The 20,680-nt window shown below is 39.5% G+C and overlaps 1 protein-coding gene across 2 annotated transcripts in view; it reads left to right on the top strand.

Moving 5' to 3' along the window:
* Positions 1-20,680, top strand: part of SLC4A4 (solute carrier family 4 member 4) — a 392,678-nt gene that overhangs the window by 269,036 nt on the left and 102,962 nt on the right. For both annotated transcript variants that reach the window (XM_027854521.1, XM_027854522.1), the window contains exons 8-9: positions 5,454-5,611; positions 17,820-17,907. In XM_027854521.1, the coding sequence (XP_027710322.1) occupies positions 5,454-5,611; positions 17,820-17,907 (246 nt within the window). The remainder of the gene's footprint in view (positions 1-5,453; positions 5,612-17,819; positions 17,908-20,680) is intronic.

Consider the following 20,680-nt stretch of genomic DNA (forward strand, 5'->3'; position numbering starts at 1 on the left):
TCTTCTTCTTCTTCTTCTTCTTCTTCTTCTTCTTCTTCTTCTTCTTCTTCTTCTTCTTCTTCTTCTTCTTCTTCTTCTTCTTCTTCTTCTTCTTCTTCTTCTTCCTCCTCATCCTCTTCTGTCAGACCTTGACTGATGACAAATAGGTGGGTCAGGTCTCAGGTCTGTTTCAGAGCATACCTGGGGCCCAAGGGATTGGTCCCACAAGAGCTATTTAAGGTAACTTGCTTCTTTATCCCTCTGACCAATTGGTATGACTGGTCCACATCTGAATGATAATCCTTGGCCCTTCCTGCTGGAGCATCTTTGGGCTGTGATATATTACTTCAAGCATAATCCTGGGGGTGAGGAGGAACAGACAAGAGGAAGGTGGACAGGAGAATGGGAATTATGCCTTAGTGATATTTTCTGGCAAATCTGGAATATTCTTCTAGATGTAGAATGGAGGATCTTAACCTTTTATATGTCTTGGACCCGTTTCTGTAAAAAGTGTTTTCTCCTGAGAATAATGTTTTTAAGGCAGAAAATAAAATACATATGATTACAAAGGAAATAACTTTTTTATTTTAAAATTTTTATTTATTTTACTCTGAACTTAAGAAATGAAACAAACATTTCCATAACATAATAGAATAGAAAAAATGTGATTGTATATGAAACTGAAAATCTATTATGTATAACTTACTATTCTTTTAAAATATATACTAAAGTTATCATGTAACTTTCTTTTTCCCCCTTTTTTCTTCCCTCTTGGGCCCTGCCCTAGAGATGGCTGCCATTAGACACAAATATCTATATATATACATATCTATATCAATATATCTCTATATATGTATGTATATACACACATATATTTGAGTGTGTATATATGTGTATATATGCACACATACATACACATACACACTCACACATGTGTATATATATAAAATACATATGTAAAATATGTAAAAATTGTATATATATGTATAAAACCATTCTATATATGCTTCTATTTATCAGTTTTTTCTCTGGATGTAGAGAGCATCTTCCTTCACATGTCCTTTGTGGTTAATTTGGATATTTATAGTCAAAATGACTTAGCCATTCAGAACTGTTCTTAAAACAATATTATTGTTACTGTATACAATAATATGGAAATAGTTATCAAAATATTTAAAAAATTCATGGACTCCCCTGAATCTAACTATGGACTGACCTCCAATGTCTGTGGATCCTCCCCCTGCTAGGTTAAAGAGACAGATTTCCTATCATCTTTTTCCTGACTTTTCCCACTCTAAACTTAAAAAAAAAAGTGGCTCTCCCTGGCACTTAGAGGATGACATTGCACCTCGCCACTGCTTCCTAATTGTTGGTTTTCCAACCAACAAACTGTGCTCTCCCCTCCCCTTCACCTCCCATCTCCAATTATGTGAAATGCATGGATACTATAAGAGACTTATCTGCTCCAGAAGGAAGCAAGTGCTCAGCGGTGAGATTGTTAGCTGTCCACAAGACCTAAAAGGATTATGGGCCTTTTAGGCACGTTTAGTGTATAAGTAAGACATAGGACAGGGCAGCCAGGTGTCTCAGTGGAGAGAGTGCTGGCCCTGGAGCCAAGAAGACTCATCTTTGTGAGTGCAAATCCAGCCTAAGACACTTACTATCTGTGTGACAAGTCATTTAACCCTGTTTGCCTCAGTTTCCTCATTTGTAAAATGAGCTGGACAAGGAAATGGCAAATCACTCCAGTATCTCTGCCAAGAAAACCCCAAATGGGGTCATGAAGAGTTGGACATGACTGAAAAATGACTGAACAAAAACAAGACATAGGACATTGAATCCAGCCATCAGAGCAGATGAGTGCTGCATAGAATACATGAAAGATAGTCTTGCTACAGAGTCCCTATGCTAGAAGAGAATAGGAATCAACTAAGATCAGGGATGTGTTGGTAAGTGTTTAACAACCAGCTCTCTAAAAATTATATGCATGATGCTCTTTTAAGATTAATCTGCTCCTCCATTTTTCCATCACTTTCTTAAGTCTGGACAATCAATCAAATAATAAATCTATAAAGACCTATAGAGAAGCTATTGGTGAATTATTGGTGAATGAGTAAGAATTTGTAAGCTGTAGGCAAGAAGAATTCAATGGGGAGAGAGCAAGGGAAGGAAAACAAACCAATGAAGAGAAGCCAACAGAAGAATAATGTACTTGATGATAAGGAATATGTTTGTTGACTTGGAAAATAAATGTATATTCAGACAACGTTGTGGGACATTAAGGCTAGGTGGGATGAGAGCAAGCCCAGAATGAAGAGAACAGGAGGGAGTGGAATTGGAGTTAAGGGCCCCGAGTTCGAACGTTGAGTCCTGCCATTTTTTAATTGTGTGACTTTGGGCACAAACTCTCTGGGCCTCAGTTTCCTCATCGATAAAAGGAGAGTTGGACTAAATGAGATCTAAGGCCCCCTTCTACCTCTAAAGTTATGATTCTATAATCTGAGGATTATCTGGAGAGAGAGAAGGAATAAATATGAAAGAAGGCAGAACTAAAAGGTGTAAGTTATGGGAAAATTATAAAAAACTTATTTTCAAGTTCATTTTTTTATTTTGGTGGGCAATGTCGTTTTATTTATTTTTATTTTTAAAGAAATATTTTCTTTTTAATTTATGGAATAAAACAAGCCTTTCCATAACATAGTATAATAAAAAAGATGATTGCACATGAACCTGCAGATTTGTCATTTACAACTTGCTATTCCTTTTAAATATATAATAGTTATCGTGTAAATTTCCTTTTTTTCTTTTTTTCCCCTTTTTTTCTTCCCTCATTCTTTTTTTAAAGACAGGGTGAGGACATTGAAAAATCCACAGGATCTCTTTCTAATGAAGCGGTTGCAAATGACAAGCAATGAACACACCTGATTATAAGTGATGACTTATAACTGAAAATTAAGCAGCTAGACCTGCAATTATTTTCACCATTATGAATAGGCATTTATAATGTCAACTTAGTGGCATAGAATATGAAGGGTAGGATTTGCATATGTGACTAATAACTAGTGAATAATGGAGCCTGGGCCTGCTGGCTCCTGGGGGTGGGGTGAGGGCTCACTGATGAGTATGGTAATGTAAGCATTCTTATTTCTTATTCATGTGACTATAACCATAGGACGCTGAATACCACTATCAGGGCATATGAGTGAGTGCTGTGCTGAATGTGTGGAAGCTACAGTCTTGCTGTGGTGTTCCTGTGCTGAGAGAATAGGAAAAGATTAAGATCAGGGATGTGCTGGTGAGTGTTTAACGATTAGTTCTCCAGGGGAAAAAATGCACAACCTCCTTTTAAATTGAATCTGACACCCCTACCCCCATTTTTCTATTACTTTCTTAAGTTTAGCCAGTCAATAAATCAAGCCCTGATTTACAAGCCTTTGCCCATTTCTGAAGAGTAAAGAATCATAATGATAACTTAACAATCGACTCTCCAGAATTGGTAAGAGCTGACTCCACCACACTCCTGCTGACATTAGCATTGGGGATTTTGGGAGATCATACCTGTAGTATATAGGCTTTTTGTATCTGCGGTAGGCCCTCAGTGAAGGGAAACAGACACAACCCACATTCTCCATCTCTGTGTGTGTTGGGGATGAGATTTGATGTGCCGAAAACCTAAACCAGCAGATGAGTCATTATTTATAACCGCATTGGATTTGTTTTCTCTGTAACAACAACAGCAACAACAATGTCATTGTCAAATTGTATTTTAAAGCTTTAATAGCTTAAAACCACCCTAAGACTTTTGGGACACCCTTTATATAAAATGCTTTTTAAAAAAAAATTCATGTATTTTTAACATTTTTTTAAATTTAGTTCCAAAGTCTGTCCCTATAACCCCTCCCCCACCCATTAAGAAGGCAAGTGATATATCAGTTGTACATGTGAAGTAATGTAAAACATATTCCTATATTAGCCAGGTTGCAAAAAAAAACCCAAAACCCCCAAGAAACATAAAGTGAAAAAAAATGCTTCAATCTGCACTGTTCATCAGTTCTCTTTCAGGAGGTAGAGTTTTTTTTTTTTAATCATGAGTCATTTGGAATTGTCTTAAATCATTTTCTTAATCAGAGTATTCTAAATCTTTCCAAATTAATCATTGTTACAATATTGCTGTTACCATGTACGATGTTATCCTGGTTGTGCTCACATCACTTTGCATCAGTTCATGTAAGTCTTCTCAGATTTATCTGAAAACGTTCTGCTCATCATTTCTTATGGCAGAATAGTATTTCATCACAACCATATGCCATAACTAGTTCAGCCACTCCCCAATTGATGGGGATTCTCTCAGTTTCCATTTCTTTTGCCACCACACAAAGAGCTGCTATAAATGTTTTTGTACATATAGGTCCTTTTCCCTTTTTTTTGATCTCATTGGGATACAGAATAGTAGTGGTATCACTAGGTCAAAAGGTATGCACAGTTTTATAGCCCTTTGGACATAGTTTCAAATTATTCTCCAGAATGGTTGGATTAGTTCACAACTCCACCAGTAGTATATTAATATACCTGTTTTTCCACATGCTCTCCAGCATTTGTCATTTTCCTTTTCTGTCATGTTAGCCAATCTGATATATGTGAGATGATACTTCAGAATTGTTTTAATTTGCATTTCTCTAAGCAGTAGTGATTTAGAGCATTTATTCTATTGATAACTTTGATTTCTTCTTCTGAAAACTACCTGTTCATATCCTTTGACCATTTATCAATTGGAGAATGGCTTTTTATATTGTGCTTCAATCCATCAATCAATAAATATTTAGCAAGTGCTTATTATGTGCCAGGCTCTATGCTAAGTGCTAGGGATACAAAAAAGAGGCAAAAGATAGCCCCTGCCCTCAAGGAACTTATAGTCTCTCTCTGTCTCTGTCTCTCTCTCTCTCCATACATTCTCTATAGATATATAGATAGGCTTATAAAGTATAATAGAGAGATAGTCTCATTTGATCCTTACAACAACCCTATGAGACAGGCCCTCTTATTATTCCCATTTGACAGATGAGGAAACTGAGGCTAAGAGAAGATAAATGATTTGTCTAGAGTCACATGGCTAGAGAGTATCTGAGGCATGATTCAAACTCAAGTCTTCCTGACTTCCAAGACTGGCGCTCTATCCACAATGCAACCTAGCTTCCAAAACAACAATAAACAAACAAATGAACATAAACACACACATAAATAGATAGAAAGATAAAATGAGATGAAAGGGATAGAATTGAGTAGGATAAGATAGAATAGATATGATAGGATCATATTGGGTAGGACAGGGTAGATCGGCTAGGCTAGGCTAAGATAAGACAGATGAAAGTCCTAGGGGTTGCACGCCTTCACTTTGTGCCCATGGAAGCAGGGCTATATTTCATCTTGTTCTCCCTGGAGCTGTGACCTCTGCTTTCTGGCTCTCCCCTGTACAGCTAAAGAACAAGTTCATGAAGAAGCTCCCCCGTGACGCGGAGGCCTCCAATGTCCTGGTCGGGGAGGTGGACTTCCTGGAGAGCCCTTTCATTGCCTTTGTCCGATTACAGCAGGCCGTCATGCTGGGCGCCCTGACTGAGGTTCCGGTGCCCACACGGTAAGAGATGGTCCCCATCCAGCTGGAATCCCCCAAAGGAGACTTCCTTCCAATGAACAAACAAACAAATAAATAAAAAGTTATCGCCCAAGACAGGGAGCATGCCTCAGACTCCTGGGCCCTCTACATAGGGCAGAGATAGATGTAGGATCTGAAATGAGGGATGACCAAAGCTGGTTGGCGTGGCTGATTTCCCAGCCAGCAAGAGAGCCCAGAGGCTGCCAATTTGCCTGTGATGCTTCATGAGCACCAAACTAAGCCAAACCATGGAAAGATGTGTAAGATAGGTTCTCAGATTAGTTCCAGAGCCAGAAGACCTGAAGTGTAATAGGGGGATAAATGAAATGGGATTCCCACCCTCAGGGAGCTCGCTGTTTTGTAGGGGGTTGAGATGCAAAGGCTCCTGATTATATTATACATGATGCAGAGAGAAGCCTGGTAGGATAGAGGGTAGAGAGTCAGCCTTGAACCTAGCAAGCCCTGGGTTCAGGTCCTGCTTCTGACACATACTGGCTGTATGACCCTGGGCACACAGGGTTAACCTCTTAGTGCTCTGGAATATTGCAGAGAAGGGGCTGATCTGCACTGTCCAGGGAGTTTCCTTATCCAAGAATTACTAACATCCATGAAATCTGGATCCAGTCCTTAACCCTATCCCATGTAAGCCTAAAGGATAGTTAAGCACTTTCATGGTAGAGTATTCTAAGAAGAGCTTATATTCAGGGACAGGACCCCCCTCCCCCTAGCCCACCTTAAATTTCTATCTTGAATACCACATACTTGGAGAAATCTGCTTTTATGGGTATGGAGGCCTCCTCCTCCGATGCAGAGCAAAACTCCTTCTGTTTTGGATTTCAGGTAAGTATTTTGGTTGCTTTAGAGAATTCAGAGGGAAAATTTTTAAAAATATATGTGTTTAAAAATCACAACTGTTTGATTTGCCAATAACATGGAAGCTCCATGTGGTAGAGTGGAGCAATTTCTCATATGCTTTTCTCTTGCCTGTGATCCCTCACTGTTCCGGGAAACATGACTGAAGGTGCCATGCCAGTCAGGGTCAACGAAAGCAACCCCAGGTGGTTTAACAGGGCAAGCCAAGAAATCCAAGAGCACATCATTCAATTACCAAAGAGCTATTTCTAGATCATTCTGTACCTTGCATGGTCATGTTTTTTCCAGGAAATGGCATTATCCATTGGCTGCCCTCTGAAGTAGCTTGAGCTATAATCACCAAATGGGGGGCCTCATTAGCTGGCTTTCCTGAGCAATGCAGGGCCATCTGTAATAACTGCATCCTGCAAAATTCAATAAAAGAAATCCCATAAGGCCTGGAGGGGTTATCATGACGGACTGTCTCTGCCCTCAGCCATTCATTTTATTTAATTTATTTTTCTTCCTGACCATCATTATACAAAGATGAAGACAAAGCAGCCCCTCCCAGGGAGAATTAGAGGAAATGGTGGAGAGGTAGGAGAGGAAGGGGGAGAAAAGAGGGAAAGGGAAGTTTCAGAAAAAGAGATGAGGAGAGGAAGTTGTTTAAGAAGGGCTGATGATTTTTCTTAGTATTTTTTAAAGGAACTCAGATACACATTCTAGTTCCCAAGGCCTTTAATCCAGAGAGAGCAAGTATCCTCAGGTCAGGGGGAAAGGAGAAATGTGAGAGTGTTGTTGTCCTTCACTACCCTCTTTAGGGTGGATAACATAGATTTTCTCCCTTCCTCCACTTATCTACTCTCCCTGACCCCATCACCCATCCGCCACATTTGGGACTTCCCCACAGGGGATGACCCAGGGCTGAAAAAGACCCTAGAATAACAATAATTATTATTGCTATTATTATTATTATTAGAGCTAACATTTAAATGATCTCCTTTGACTCCCCCCACCTGCTAGTGTCTTCCCTTCTAAATTCTCTTGGATTTAAAGATTTTTATATAATGATATATATTGATAAAATATATACACATATGATAATTAGGTGTGTGTGTATCCCAAGGTAGTATCTCGATAAAGGAGAGCTAGTTGGTGCAATGCATAGAGTGCTGGGCCTGTAGTCAGGAGGATTCATTTTTTGAGTTCAAATCTGGCTTCACACACTTACTAGCTGAGTGACCCTAGGCAAGTCACTTAACTGTTCACCTCAGTTTCCCCATCTGTAAAATGTGCTGGAGGAGGAAATGGCAAACCATGCCAGTATTTTTGCCGAGAAAACTCTCAATGGGGTCATGAAGAGTCCAACATGACTGAAATGTGAGAACAACAAAAATGTTAAATTTGACACAGTAGTAACCACATTGCCCACTAAACCTCTTCCTTATCCTCACCGTGATCTCTAGCCAGGTATTCCACCCTTCTCTGTTCTCTCCGGGTATCACTCCTCCTCTTCCTCTGGCTTCACTTTCTTCCCTTCACAGTTTTGACTCTGTAAGTTAACCAGTTACACCACCCTCTAGCTTTGAATCTCTTTTTCTGTATAGAGCAGAGTTTGTAACCTTCTTTGTCTTCTGAACTTCTTGGGATCATCTGGTGAAACCTAGGGATGCCTTCTTAGAACAAGACTTTTAAATAAATAACTGAACTGGGAATGCTAAATTTTAATCAGAAGTTAATAAAAATAAGGATGTAATTTTCCCATCCAAATTCATGGATTCTCCGAAATTTATCTGTGAACTCCAAGAGTTTTTTAAAAAAAACAACAAAAAAAACCCTTGATCTGGAGTTAATAGGGGATCTCATCAGTCATCTGATCCACCCTGCTTAGGCACAGAAGATGAAAGGATTTGCCTAAGATCATGCAGGATGAGAACTTAAACTCAGGTCTTATTCAATGCTCTTTCCACTGCTGACATTCCAGTATGCATCAATTATTTTAAAGTAATTTATTATCTTTAAAGTATTTGTTTTTATTATTGAAATAATTTATTTTATTAATAATTCATATATTAATTCAACCATTTATTAAGGATTTTTAAAATGTAAAGTACTGTCCTTGGTGCTAGAGAAAATATAAAGATATTTAGGATGTGGACCCTATCCTCTTAGACCTTCAAAAGGACTGTATATGTCAGTGTGTGTGTGTGTGTGTGTGTGTGTGTGTGTGTGTGTGTGAGAGAGAGAGAGAGAGAATGGGAGGGGAATATGATATATACATAAATATGAAATAAGAAATATATAATAATCTCGAAATAAAGCAGAATACAAAATGAAGAGCATGAGGGGAAAAGTGCCATTTGTAACGTAAGGAAGGAAAAACAAAATTTTTTGCTTGGGGTATCAGGGAGTTGTCTTTGAGTTTCTAAGAATAAGTAGGATTTCCTCTGTCTATATCCTGCAATGCACCTAGTTATGTGTGTGTTGCCTTTCCCATTAGAATGTAAACTCATTGAGGGTAGGGATTGGGTTTGCCTTTTGTTGTATCCCCAGTGCTTTGCACAGTGCCTGGAGGGCTTAACTGATGCTTGTTGACTCTTGTTGACTGAGTTTGGCAAGTGGAGATGAACAGAGAGCTTTAGAGATAGAGGGACAAATATAAGCAGTGAGTGAGACCAAGATAAACACCGTTAAAATAGCAGAGCCTTAGAGCAATCATACGTAGAAAGGAAATGTGTAAACTAAGGCTAGAAAGTTCTTTTCTAGGAGAGGTGCCAGACTGTAGAAAGCCTTGAATGTCAGACTAGGTTTTTAGGCCCTGGGAACCACGGAAGGGTAACCAACATGGCAGTGGTATGAATGCTGGATTGAAAGTGGAAGAGTCTGGTCTCTGGGAGATTCGCCGAGCTTGCTACAATAATTCCAAGTGGCAATGAGAATAAGGGAAGAGGAAGGTCATGAGACACTGCAGAGCTTGACTGGATCTCCTGCTAACTGATCAGGTATGAGAGATGGAGAGTAGAGAGGCAGAGATAACAGTGTGATTGACTGGGGAATGGTGATACCATTGAGGGATAAGAGAGTCAGAAGGAGGCATCAGTTTAAGGTGAAAGATGAATTCTGTTTGTAGACATATTGAAGATTGCTTTGAAAGCTTTGTCTTAACTATCCACCGGATGGAGGTGGAGGGTATTTCAGATCTGAGGTGTGTGTGAATGTAGAGGACAGAGGAAGCCCTCAGACTAGCCTTCTGCAACTGTTGAACCATGAGGGCAAGGGAACAAGCATTTATTAAGCACCTACTATGTGTCAGGCACCATGCTAAGTGCTTTACAATTATTGTCTCGTTTGATCCTCACAACAATCCTGGAAGATAGGTGCTATTATTATCCTTATTTTACAGTTAAGGAAACTGAGGCAGACAGAGGGTAAGTGACTTGCCCAGGGTCACAAAGCTAGTTAAGTGTCTGAGAGACTGGAATTCAGGTCTTCCTGACTCCACTGCTACCTATCTGCCTATGGAAACTGAAATAATAATAATGATTGATGATGATGATGATAATGATCACCATTAATTCTCTCCAGCAGCCTTCATTAATGTATGCTTGATATTATTTCCTGGACTGGTACTCAGCATCGTTTGTCCAGGCACAGAGGGCAGGCCATGTCATCTGGAAATGCAGCGAGTGAGTTGACTGTGTCAGCCAGAATGGTTTGTTTGACTTCATCTTAATCTCTTGACAGAGTGCAGACTGTAGTATTACACCCAGTATCTGTTACACGAATGACTTTAACATGAGTTAGCCTGGTCCCTGGAGTCAGGAAAGACTGAGTTCAAATATTGCCTTCAGCAGGTTCTTGCTCTGTGACCTTGGGCAAGTCTCTGACTCTTTCCAAGCCTTAGATTCCTCATTTGGAAAATGGGGATAAGAATATCTGTTGTACTTTCTACAGATGGTTGTGAAGAGCAACCATGAGTTAGAATATATACATGTATGAAAATCTCAGAACACTGTAGAAAATGGCAGTTATTATAATGGCATTTGTTGGATCCAAATTATTTATAACAACGTAGGAAGTGTCTTGCATTACCTAGAGGGGCTGTTGTGAAGAAAACACTGTAGAAACTTTAAAATGCTACATGAATTTAGATAATCATAAAGATGATGATGAAAATGATGATGAGGATGAGGAATGATGACGGTGATATGATGAAGAGGAGGAGGAGGAAGATGGAAAGAAACAAGAAGATTTGGGGGGGGTAAGGACAGTGGAGTGAAGGAATCTTCCTTTCTAGCAACAAAATTTTCTGAGGTTCTTTGAATCTCCTGCCTCTCAGGCTATCTCAGGTTATCACTACGTGGGGCAGTGTGTATATGTCGTAGGCATGGCCCGTTCCATTCCTTTCTAGGTATCCTAGTGTAATGAGCTATAGATTTAAAACTTTAGCTGGATTGGGGGGAGGCGGTCCCCTGGCAGAGACTTCTTGAAAAAAAACTGCAGGCACTAATAAATCTCCTAGCTAGAGGCTATTTCTAGTTGTAAGTAAATAAGAAAAAGAGGCCAGTAACAAAAGCAATGCCTTTTATCCATCCATAGCTGTCATCTTGGGCTGTGTCCTTCTGGCCCCACAAATCTGATGTTTACTCTTAGTTTGCTAACAAAGAGAAAGCTTCTGGTTAAAAATAAGATTTGCCCATTGACATAGAACAGCTTGGATCCTGAAGCATGACTGGTGCATGATCAAAGCAGAGTTTGGCAGGATGTATTGTATTGTAAAAGTCATAACTGCTCTCCCTCCTTTTAGGGTTATGAGGTGAGAAAGCTTGTTATGAGTAGAAGGAACTTGAACTCAGTTGCCCAATCCTATTAGATTTCTCTGGTTTTCTCATTTCCCTTTTTCATTATTCTTCTCAATTTGGAGCAATTTAAAGGAATCTCAGCTGCTGTAGGAGATGGGTGTTCCAACTTGCTTTATGGGCAGCAACACTCCCCTTCTGTATTCAATTCAATAATTTCTTAAGTGCCTACTGGGGACAGGTAGGTGGCACAGTGGATAGGGTTTTGAGCCTGGAGTCAGGAAGACTCATCTTTTGAGTTCAAATCCAATCTCAAACACTTACCAGCTATGTGACCCTGGGAAAATCACTTAACCTCATTTGCCTCAGTTTCCTCATCTGTCAAATGAGCTGGAGAAGGAAATGGCAAACCACTCCAGTATCTTTGCCAAGAAAACTCCAAATGGGGTTACAAAGAGTTGGACTCAAATGAAAAAGGACTAAATAACAACAAAGTGGCTACTGTAAGCCAGATGCTGTGCTTAACACTGAGGAAACAAAAAGAGGCAAACGGAAGTCCCTGCCCTTAAGGACCTTACAGTCTAATGGGGGAGACAATAAGCAAACACATACATAGAAAGAAAGCTATGTACAGAAGAAATAGAAAATAATTCAGAGAGGGGAAGCACTGAAATTAAGAGAGGTTAGGAAGGCTGCCTGTGGAAGGTGGGATTTTAATTTGGACTTAAAGGAATCTGGGAAGTCCACGTGGAGGAGAGAGAGCATTCCAGGCATAGGGGACAGCCAGAGAAAGTACCTGGAGAAGAGAGATGGAGGTCTTGTTCATGGGACAGCCAGGAGACCAAAGTCACTGGATTAAAGTGTATGTGTTGAGGATTAAGGTATGAGAAGACTGGAAAGGGTAGGAGGACACTAGGTTATGAAGGGCTTTGAATGCCAAACAGAGCATTTTGTGTTTGAGCCTGGGGGGGATAGGGAGCCCCTGGACTTTATTGAATATTCTAAGGAACTCATTCTGAGTTGCTCCCAATTAGAACATGAGGGTGGAAAGGATGAGGTCATTTTAAAGGACGTGTCATTTCTTTTTGTCTATATGGTCCCAGTTACAGAGGAGATTGGCCCCTAGTGTGTCATTGGATCATAGAATTAGACCTGGAAGGGACCTTAGTAATATCTACATTTTACAAATCAGGAAATTAAGTCCCAGAGGGAAGAAATGACCCATTGAAAGACCCATAATGAAGAAATGGAATGCAAACTAGGTCTCCTGACCATACATCCAGTGTACTTTCTGTACATACCCTCCTTTTCAATTTCATCCTGGTCATGAAGTGAAGGTTAGACCTTTCCTACCTAGGATACTGCTCTGCTGTAGTGCCACTCACAGCAGCTTGTTGCCACTAAGGAGAATCTGTTGATCATCACCAATTTATCCAGTACTCTATATGTGCGCGCGCGCACACACACACACACACACACACACACACACACACACAGAGGACTTACTATATGTCAGGCATAAGAGCTTTATAATTATTACATCATTTGATTTTCACAATAACCCTGAGAGGTAGGTGCTATTATTATGCCCTTCTTATAGATGAGGAAACTGAGGCAAGCAAAGGTTAAGTGACTTGCTTAGGGCCACACAGCTAGTAAGTATCTGAGGCTGGATTAGAACTCAAGTCTTCCTGACTCCAGGCTTGGGGTTCTATGCACTGTGCCACCTAGCTGCCCCATGTACACATATACGTGTGTGTGCGTGTATGTGTGTGTGTGTGTGTGTGTGTGTATTCACATATCCCACACTAGCTTGACATCATTGACTGTACTCATGGTCAGGGCCAAGGGGTGATTTAGTATATTGGGATATTTAACACAAAGAATTATATATATATATGTGTATATATATATATATATAGATAGATAGATAGATACACACACACACATATATACACATATATATACACACACATATGTACACATATATACATATGTGTATATACATACATATATATTTGTGTGTATATATGTATATATATATGGAGAGAGAGAAAGAGAGAGAGAGAGAGAGTTTTTCATAACACAGGGATTGATTTTTTTTACCTTTCTTTGTATCCCTACTGCTTAGCATAGTGCCTGGCACATAGTGGCACATAGTAATTGCTTGTTGACAGACCGACAAACTGATTACCTCATGCAGCCATCTGAGAACACTTGCTCTTTCACTGACAATATTGATCGGAACTTTAATGAATATATTTTTATAAAGATGAGATGCTCACCCTGGGGTATTTAGCACAAAAGATGCATTAAGATAGTAATTTTTCACATCTAAATAGTATTTTAAAGTTTGCAAAATGCTTCACATATCCATGTGCATAAGGTTCTGTTTTGAGTGACTTTCATATTTTATTTATTACAGACTAGGGAGTTATATCGGGCCCCATTAACAGGATGTGAACTGGTAGATAAGAAGAAATCCATTTACAGAATGCATTAGGGAAAATGTCAGGTGTTAGGTATATTTCCACTGCAGCACCACATCTGGCCCCTTGGTCCCCCTGCCCCAGGTGGCTTTCTGTTTTTCCCCCCTAAGCTGACAGCTGGCACCTTGTGTTAGCTCACACTCCCTGCAGCAGTAGATGGGCTTGGGAAACAAGACCAGCCTTGTCGGTTATTTCTTCATGTGATTCCTCTGTTTCTTAAGTGGTTAAAAATACTATACTTGCGAACTATTCAAATCAATGCCCACTCACGTCAGGGAAAAAAAAAATTGATCTTATTGTCAAGAGAAACATTCTAGGTTTAATTTGGCTTTAGTGTTAGAAGTGCTAAAATTCGATTAAAATAATGACTTCCTTCATGCATGAACAAGCTTTCCCTGGTGCTAGGTGCTATTGCCATTTCAACCACAGCGATAATCCTGGAAAGTGAATCTGTGACTTCAATGGAGAGTTAGATTTTAAGTTCATACACAGGAGATGACTTTTTACAGCTCACCTTATCCTTGGTGGATTCAATTTTCAAAATCTTTTATCTCCTTAGTTTTTTTCCCCCTCTTTTGGATTGGTCAGAATGGTGGTGTGGAATGGATACTTTTGATTAAATATAACTTCTCCTAAGAAAGAGAGGGTTTTTAATCTTTTTGGGGTCATGAGTCCCCTTTGGCAATCTGGTGAATCCCATGGGCCCCTCTCAGAATAATGTCTTCAAATGCATGACATAAAATGCATAGTATTACAAATGAAACTAACTATAGTTATAAAAACTAAAATAGTTATAAAAATAATAAAAAATAATAATAATTGCTAACTTTTATAAGTTCTTTAAAGTTACTTTACCAACACTTTCTCATTTGTTCCTCACAACAACCCTGGGAGGTAAGTGTTGTTATAATTTCTATTTAGAGATGAGGAAACTGAGGCAGACAGAGACTAAATGACTTACCCAAGGTCACATAGCTAGTAAGTGTCTGAGACCCAATTTGAACTCAGTCTTTCTGACTCAAGGTCAAGCACCCTATCTACTGGGCCACTGAGCTTCTCCTGGACATCAAGATAAGAACCCTTTCCCTAAGAGGTCTGATTCAGTTTTCTGGCCCTTTCTTCCCACCCGCACCCCCTAAGCCCCACTTTTTTTGAGGTAATCAAGACTAAGTGACTGGCCCAGGATCACACAACTAGTATCTGAAGCCGTGTTTGAACTCAGACCCTCCTGATTCCAGGGCAGTGTTCTATCCATTGTACCATCTAGCTGTCCGCCCCTTCCCCCCAACTCTTGATGGCACAGGGAACCCTAGGAAACCAGCATATTCTCTTTGTCCCGGTTTCTTGTCCCTGACTATGAATCTAGTCATTGGAGTCAAACCTGGCATGGGGTGGACAGATATTACAGTTGTTATCCGAAGTCAAGGATAAGGCCACCATTGTTGGAAGATAATTCCCTAGTTGCATAGGTGTCCCAGAGTCCCAGTTACATGCCTCACTCTCTTAGTCTGGTCCCTGGTCCCCTTTTTGTTTTGATGTCAGATCACAGTGGGCAACTCAGCCATTCCCCTGGCTCATGGCGAGTAGCTTCTGATGTTTAAAAGGAAGGAAAAGTGATTTGTATGGGATCCATGTTCTTGCCTCTGAAGAACTCACAGACAGGGCTTGATAACAACAGCAGTTCTTTATCCACATCCATGACTTTGGGCTTCTCAAAGTATCTTTGTATACATTATAGTGTCTGATCCTCACAGCAGTCCTAGGAGGTAAGTTAAGCTATTATTAGGCAGTGTAATATAGAAAAGGTCACCAGGTCCAGTTCTGCCATTTATAAGCCATGAGTTCTGGGGAAATAGCTTAACTTTGATGATTCTCAGTTTTCTTATCTGGCAAATGGGGATAATAATGCCCGCATCACATATCCTTAAGAATAGCTGTGAGGCTCAAAGAAAAATATGCGTGATAGTACTTTGAATCAATAAAGCATGATGAGACCCATGAAATATATATACACATATATACATACATACTCACACACACACACACACACACACACACATATATTGATTGTTGTTGTTGTTCAGTTGTGTCTGACTCTTCATGGCCCCATTTAGGGTTTTCCTGGCAAAGATATTAGAGTGCTGTGTCATTTCTTTCTCCAGCTCATTTTACAGATGAGGAAGCTGAGGCAAACAGGGTTAAGTGACTTGTCCAGGGTCACACAGCTAGTAAGTGTCTGAGGCCAGATTTGAACTCAGGAAGATGAGTATTCTTCACTCTAGCTCTGGCACTCTATCCACTGAGCCACCCAGCTTCCCTTTAAATATATATATATATGTATATGTACATGTATATATATATATATTATATTATATAAAACTTTATTTCTTTTCCTATTAGGTAAAATAGAAAAATGTATCCTGGGAAACTGAGTCAGGGAGTCATCCAATCTCACCTTTGGCATTGTTACTTCTTATCCAATATTCTTTTCCAGTTATAGGAATCAGGGCTGGAAGAGACCTTCTCATAGTCTAACCTCATTTTAGAGATAAAGAGATTGAATCCTAGGGAGCAAAGCCTTGGATTTCAGATTCAAATTCAGGCCTGTGACTTCACATCATTTGATTGTTTCACCATCTATCTCATGCTGCCTCGTCTAAATGTTCTCTAAAGATAACGACTGACATAGGGCAGAAAGATATCTCAAACTCAATGTGTTCAAAAATTAAACTCGTTGTCTTTCCCCTATACCAAAGATTCTTAACTTTGGGTTCTTAACCAAGTACCTTTGCACTAACCGTCTACCATTCTTGATTGCACTCTCTCCTCAGCTCAGCGTCATGGAATTTTCTTCTTCAAAGTACAGCTCAGAGACCACTTTCTAACCGAACTTCCAAACTGTAGTGTCCTCCTTCCCATAATTCCTTGTTGTTAACTACTGGACATTTATTTGTGTTTATTGTCTTTATATATTTATTCTACATATACAGCATTAAACACTTATTGTCTTCCTTATTTTTATGTAAGCCTCTTCTAAGTAGGTATTGTTTCATTCGTGGTATTTGTATCTCCAGTGCCTTGCACAATGCCTGGAACATCATACATGCTCCAAAAACGCTTATTTGTTGCTTAAATGTTTGCAAATCACTTTGCATATAGTATCTTATTTGGTCCTCATAATGATTCTGTGAAGTATTATAGGTGTTATAATTAATTTACAGATGATACAAGTGAAATTCAGAGAAATAGTTCTGATTCCCAGTCTAGAATTCTTTATATAACACCATGCTTGCAACATCGTGGTAGATGTACCTAAATGGGGACTAGTCTTTGGGTATTTTTAAAAAGTGTTTCTGTTACATAGCTATGTGCATTATCTGGAAAATGAGGTTAGAGAGAACAATGGGAGCACCCACAAAGGAATTTTAACTCTTTATGGATGGTGGTTTATTTTGGTATATTTACTCATCTCACAATTTCTCCTATTCTTCTCTTGTTTTGGTTGTCAACCTAAGGCTCACTTAATACATGACTAGTTTCTGCTGATGACTGAGCATATCTCAGGAGAAGCATTTCTCAAAAACACATAAAAGATCATTTCTCACTGCCCATATTGGGTAAAGAAAAGCCAAGGAAAGCTGAGACCACTGAAGCCTCACTCAGGGCTGTGCCTTCTAGGTTTTGTTAGTTTGGTTCTGAAAATTCATAAAAGTCTAGGGAATTGGACAAGAAGAGGAAAGTTTAAAAAGGAATGGTGAAATGATTCAGCAAGGGAAGCCCTGTGAGACAACTTTAGATGCCTTCTCTGTTAAGTTGGCCTTTGCCCCAGTATAAATCTTGCAGCCAACTGTTGTATGTTCCCCAACCATGAAATAGAATCATTTGTATGACACAGGCCCTCACCCTGCTAAAAAAAATGAAGATCTGATCCTGGCCTTTTTCGGTGCTGGCATAAATAAATAGCTTTATGATTTCTGTATAATTTGAGCTTGTAACACAGTGTATTCTTCTGTAATTCTAATCATTGCTCCTCCCCCCCTCCCCAAACAGGTTCCTGTTCATTCTCTTGGGTCCCAAGGGAAAAGCAAAGTCTTACCATGAGATTGGCAGAGCCATTGCTACTTTGATGTCTGATGAGGTAAGAATTTTGGGGGTGGAGGGGAAGGGTATCACTGAGGGCAGAATATGGCTCTGTTTGGCAGTCAAGAGAAGCTGGATTGAACTTCCTCTTCTACCATTTAGAACCCTTGTTACCCGGGACAAATCAATCTCTCTGGGCTCCATTTCCTTATGTATAAAGGAAGGGAATATGCATTTGTATAGTGCCTCCTACGGGCGAAGCTCTGGGCTAAGTGTGTTTTATAAATGTTATCTCACTTGATTAATAAAATGATCAGAATGAACTAGATGTCCTGAGAGGTCTCTTCTAGCTTTTAGGTCTATGATCATAATCTGTGAGATTCTGAATAATAATTGTTCGTATTTAAATAACAACCTATGGCTTATAAAAGCTTTTCTCAGAATTGCCAAATGAGGTGAGTTATATCAGAGTTGTTAGCCCTATTTTACAGATGAGGAAACTGAGGCTCAGAAACACTAAATAATTGGATCACAGTTACATAGCTACGGTATAACTCAGACTCCAAACTTAGCTCTTCTGTGGCATAGCATTTGAAGCAGGCAGCGCTCTTAAAGGCCATCTTATCCAATTCCCTCATTTTATACCTAAGAAAACTGAGGACCAGAAAATAAATGCCACAAGTTTATACAAGTTGTTAGCAAAAAAAACCAGGATTCAAACCCATGTCCTCTTGCCTGGCCCAGTTCTCTTCTCAATATACTATGCTGTAGATATAAAGGCCATTGGTTCATCTACTTTATCACTTGGTCTAACCCTGAGTTGTTAGATTACTTCCTTATAACTTTTCCCCTCCACATTGAATTATTCTAGTTTACTTGATATAAGTGATTTCAGTCATCATAAGTAAATTCAATCATTTCAGTCATGTCCAACTTTCCGTCACCCCATTTGGGTTTTCTTGGCAAAGATACTGGAGTGGTTTTCCATTTCCTTTTCCAGCTCATTTTACAGATGTGGAAACTGAGGCGAAGACGATTAAGTGACTTGCCCAGGGTCCCACAGCTAGTAAGTGTTTAAGGCTGGTTTTGAACTCAGAAAGATGAGTCTTCCTGACTCCAGGCCCAGGCCCAGCGCTCTATCCACTGCAGAGCCACCTAGCTGCCCCTCTTGATCTTTTACCAGACATATTAGGGAATGTCACAAATTGAGCTCAATATTTAATGTCAGTTTTTCAGACAAGGCTATATTTTATTTTTACATCAGTTTCTAAATCCTTTGTTGCAATGACAACTCCTTTCCTTGTCTAAAATGTTTTGATTTCTTAAGAGTTATTTGCCTATCTCAAATCTCTTTGCATTGAAATTTTTGAAAAGCATTAACTGCATTAAATTAATATTTCCCTTCTTAATGTCTTTTTTGGAAAACACATTATTCTGAGAAACTATGTATCCTGACTTCTTTATTATTGCTACAGAAATGACTGGCCTAAGGGAAAACGCTAAATGCAAACCATTGTCTTAGGTAGCAGAAAGTCAGTGTTTTGCTTTGGGTTTCTGTATAGAAATAGTGTAAAAGAACAAGAGAAATCTTGTAACACTATATAGCAGCTGCTACCAGACAGCCCTGAGTGCTTTGGAAATGACACACGCTTGTGAGTTGTAACAGAAGCTATAGGCCTTCAAGTTGTTATTCCATTAATTCTCATACTATGCTGAGCATCATTACCCCCATTTCAGAGAAGGTGAAACTGAGACCTTGTTGATTTTAAGATCATATAGTGAGTAGGCAAACTGCCCAAGGAGAGAGAGAGAGGCAGTAGAGATTAGTGGAATGAGCCTTTGAGGTGGAGTCAAGAGCTGAGCCTTGGTTTCCTCATCTTTAAAATGGGAGCATTATCTCTGAGACCCCTTCAAATGCTCTATCATTCTATATTACCCCAGAGGACACTAGTGTCATCTCTATGTGGTGATCACTCTGTCTCTGCGACAGCCATTGTCTCCTGGCTTCTGACTGGCTGATTGCTTGGTGTCCCGATTTCTTCACCGGGTCCTGCCCATTTCCTTCTCACTAGTGTGCGATTTTCCTGGGTGACATCCCATTATGTCCTGTAGGGACCGTCAGAAACCTCAGCTGATGGCCCTCTGTACTGAAACACATTTGCCTTCTGGGTTCTGCTTTTCTCTTGAGGAGACAGATTGGCATCATTACCATTAACTTTGTTTCTTTCTATCTTTACTAAGTGTTTCCATCATATAAAGACAGAAAGTAGCTTTCCTGCTGAGGTGAAATATTGACGTTCTGAACAACTTTGTGGTTTGGTCTCTTCTAATGGTTTCCTGTTTATTTGCTAGCTCTATTATTTGTTAGTCTGAGGAAGAGAAGGCTGAAGGGGTCACTTAATCCTAGGCTTCAAGAATAGAGAATTTCCCTGGAGTGTTACTGAATTTTTAAGCATTCCCACCTTATAAACAATGAGCTTTAACAACTTAAACCTCTACTAAGACTTTGGAGATATCCTGTATGGTCTATGGATAAACAAAAATTGTTCTACTGAGGACTGACAAAGTAGATTTATATAGCAGGAAGGACTTAGAGGGGCTCTAAGGAATAATTTCCTGACTATAAAGTTGTCAGATAAAGAAATGTGTTGCCAAGAGAAGTTACAAAATCTACTCCTTTGGAGGTCTTTATAAATGGGATCGATAAACTTGTTGTTTGGTCATTTCAGTCCTGTCCAACTCTATGTGAACCCTTTTGGGGTTTTCTTGGCAAAGATTCTGGAGTGGTTTGCCATTTTCTGCTCATGTGACAGACGAGGAAACTGAGGCAA

Source organism: Vombatus ursinus, unplaced genomic scaffold (assembly GCF_900497805.2).
Source record: "Vombatus ursinus unplaced genomic scaffold, bare-nosed wombat genome assembly UNPS02010461.1, whole genome shotgun sequence".
Lineage (NCBI taxonomy): Eukaryota > Metazoa > Chordata > Mammalia > Diprotodontia > Vombatidae > Vombatus > Vombatus ursinus.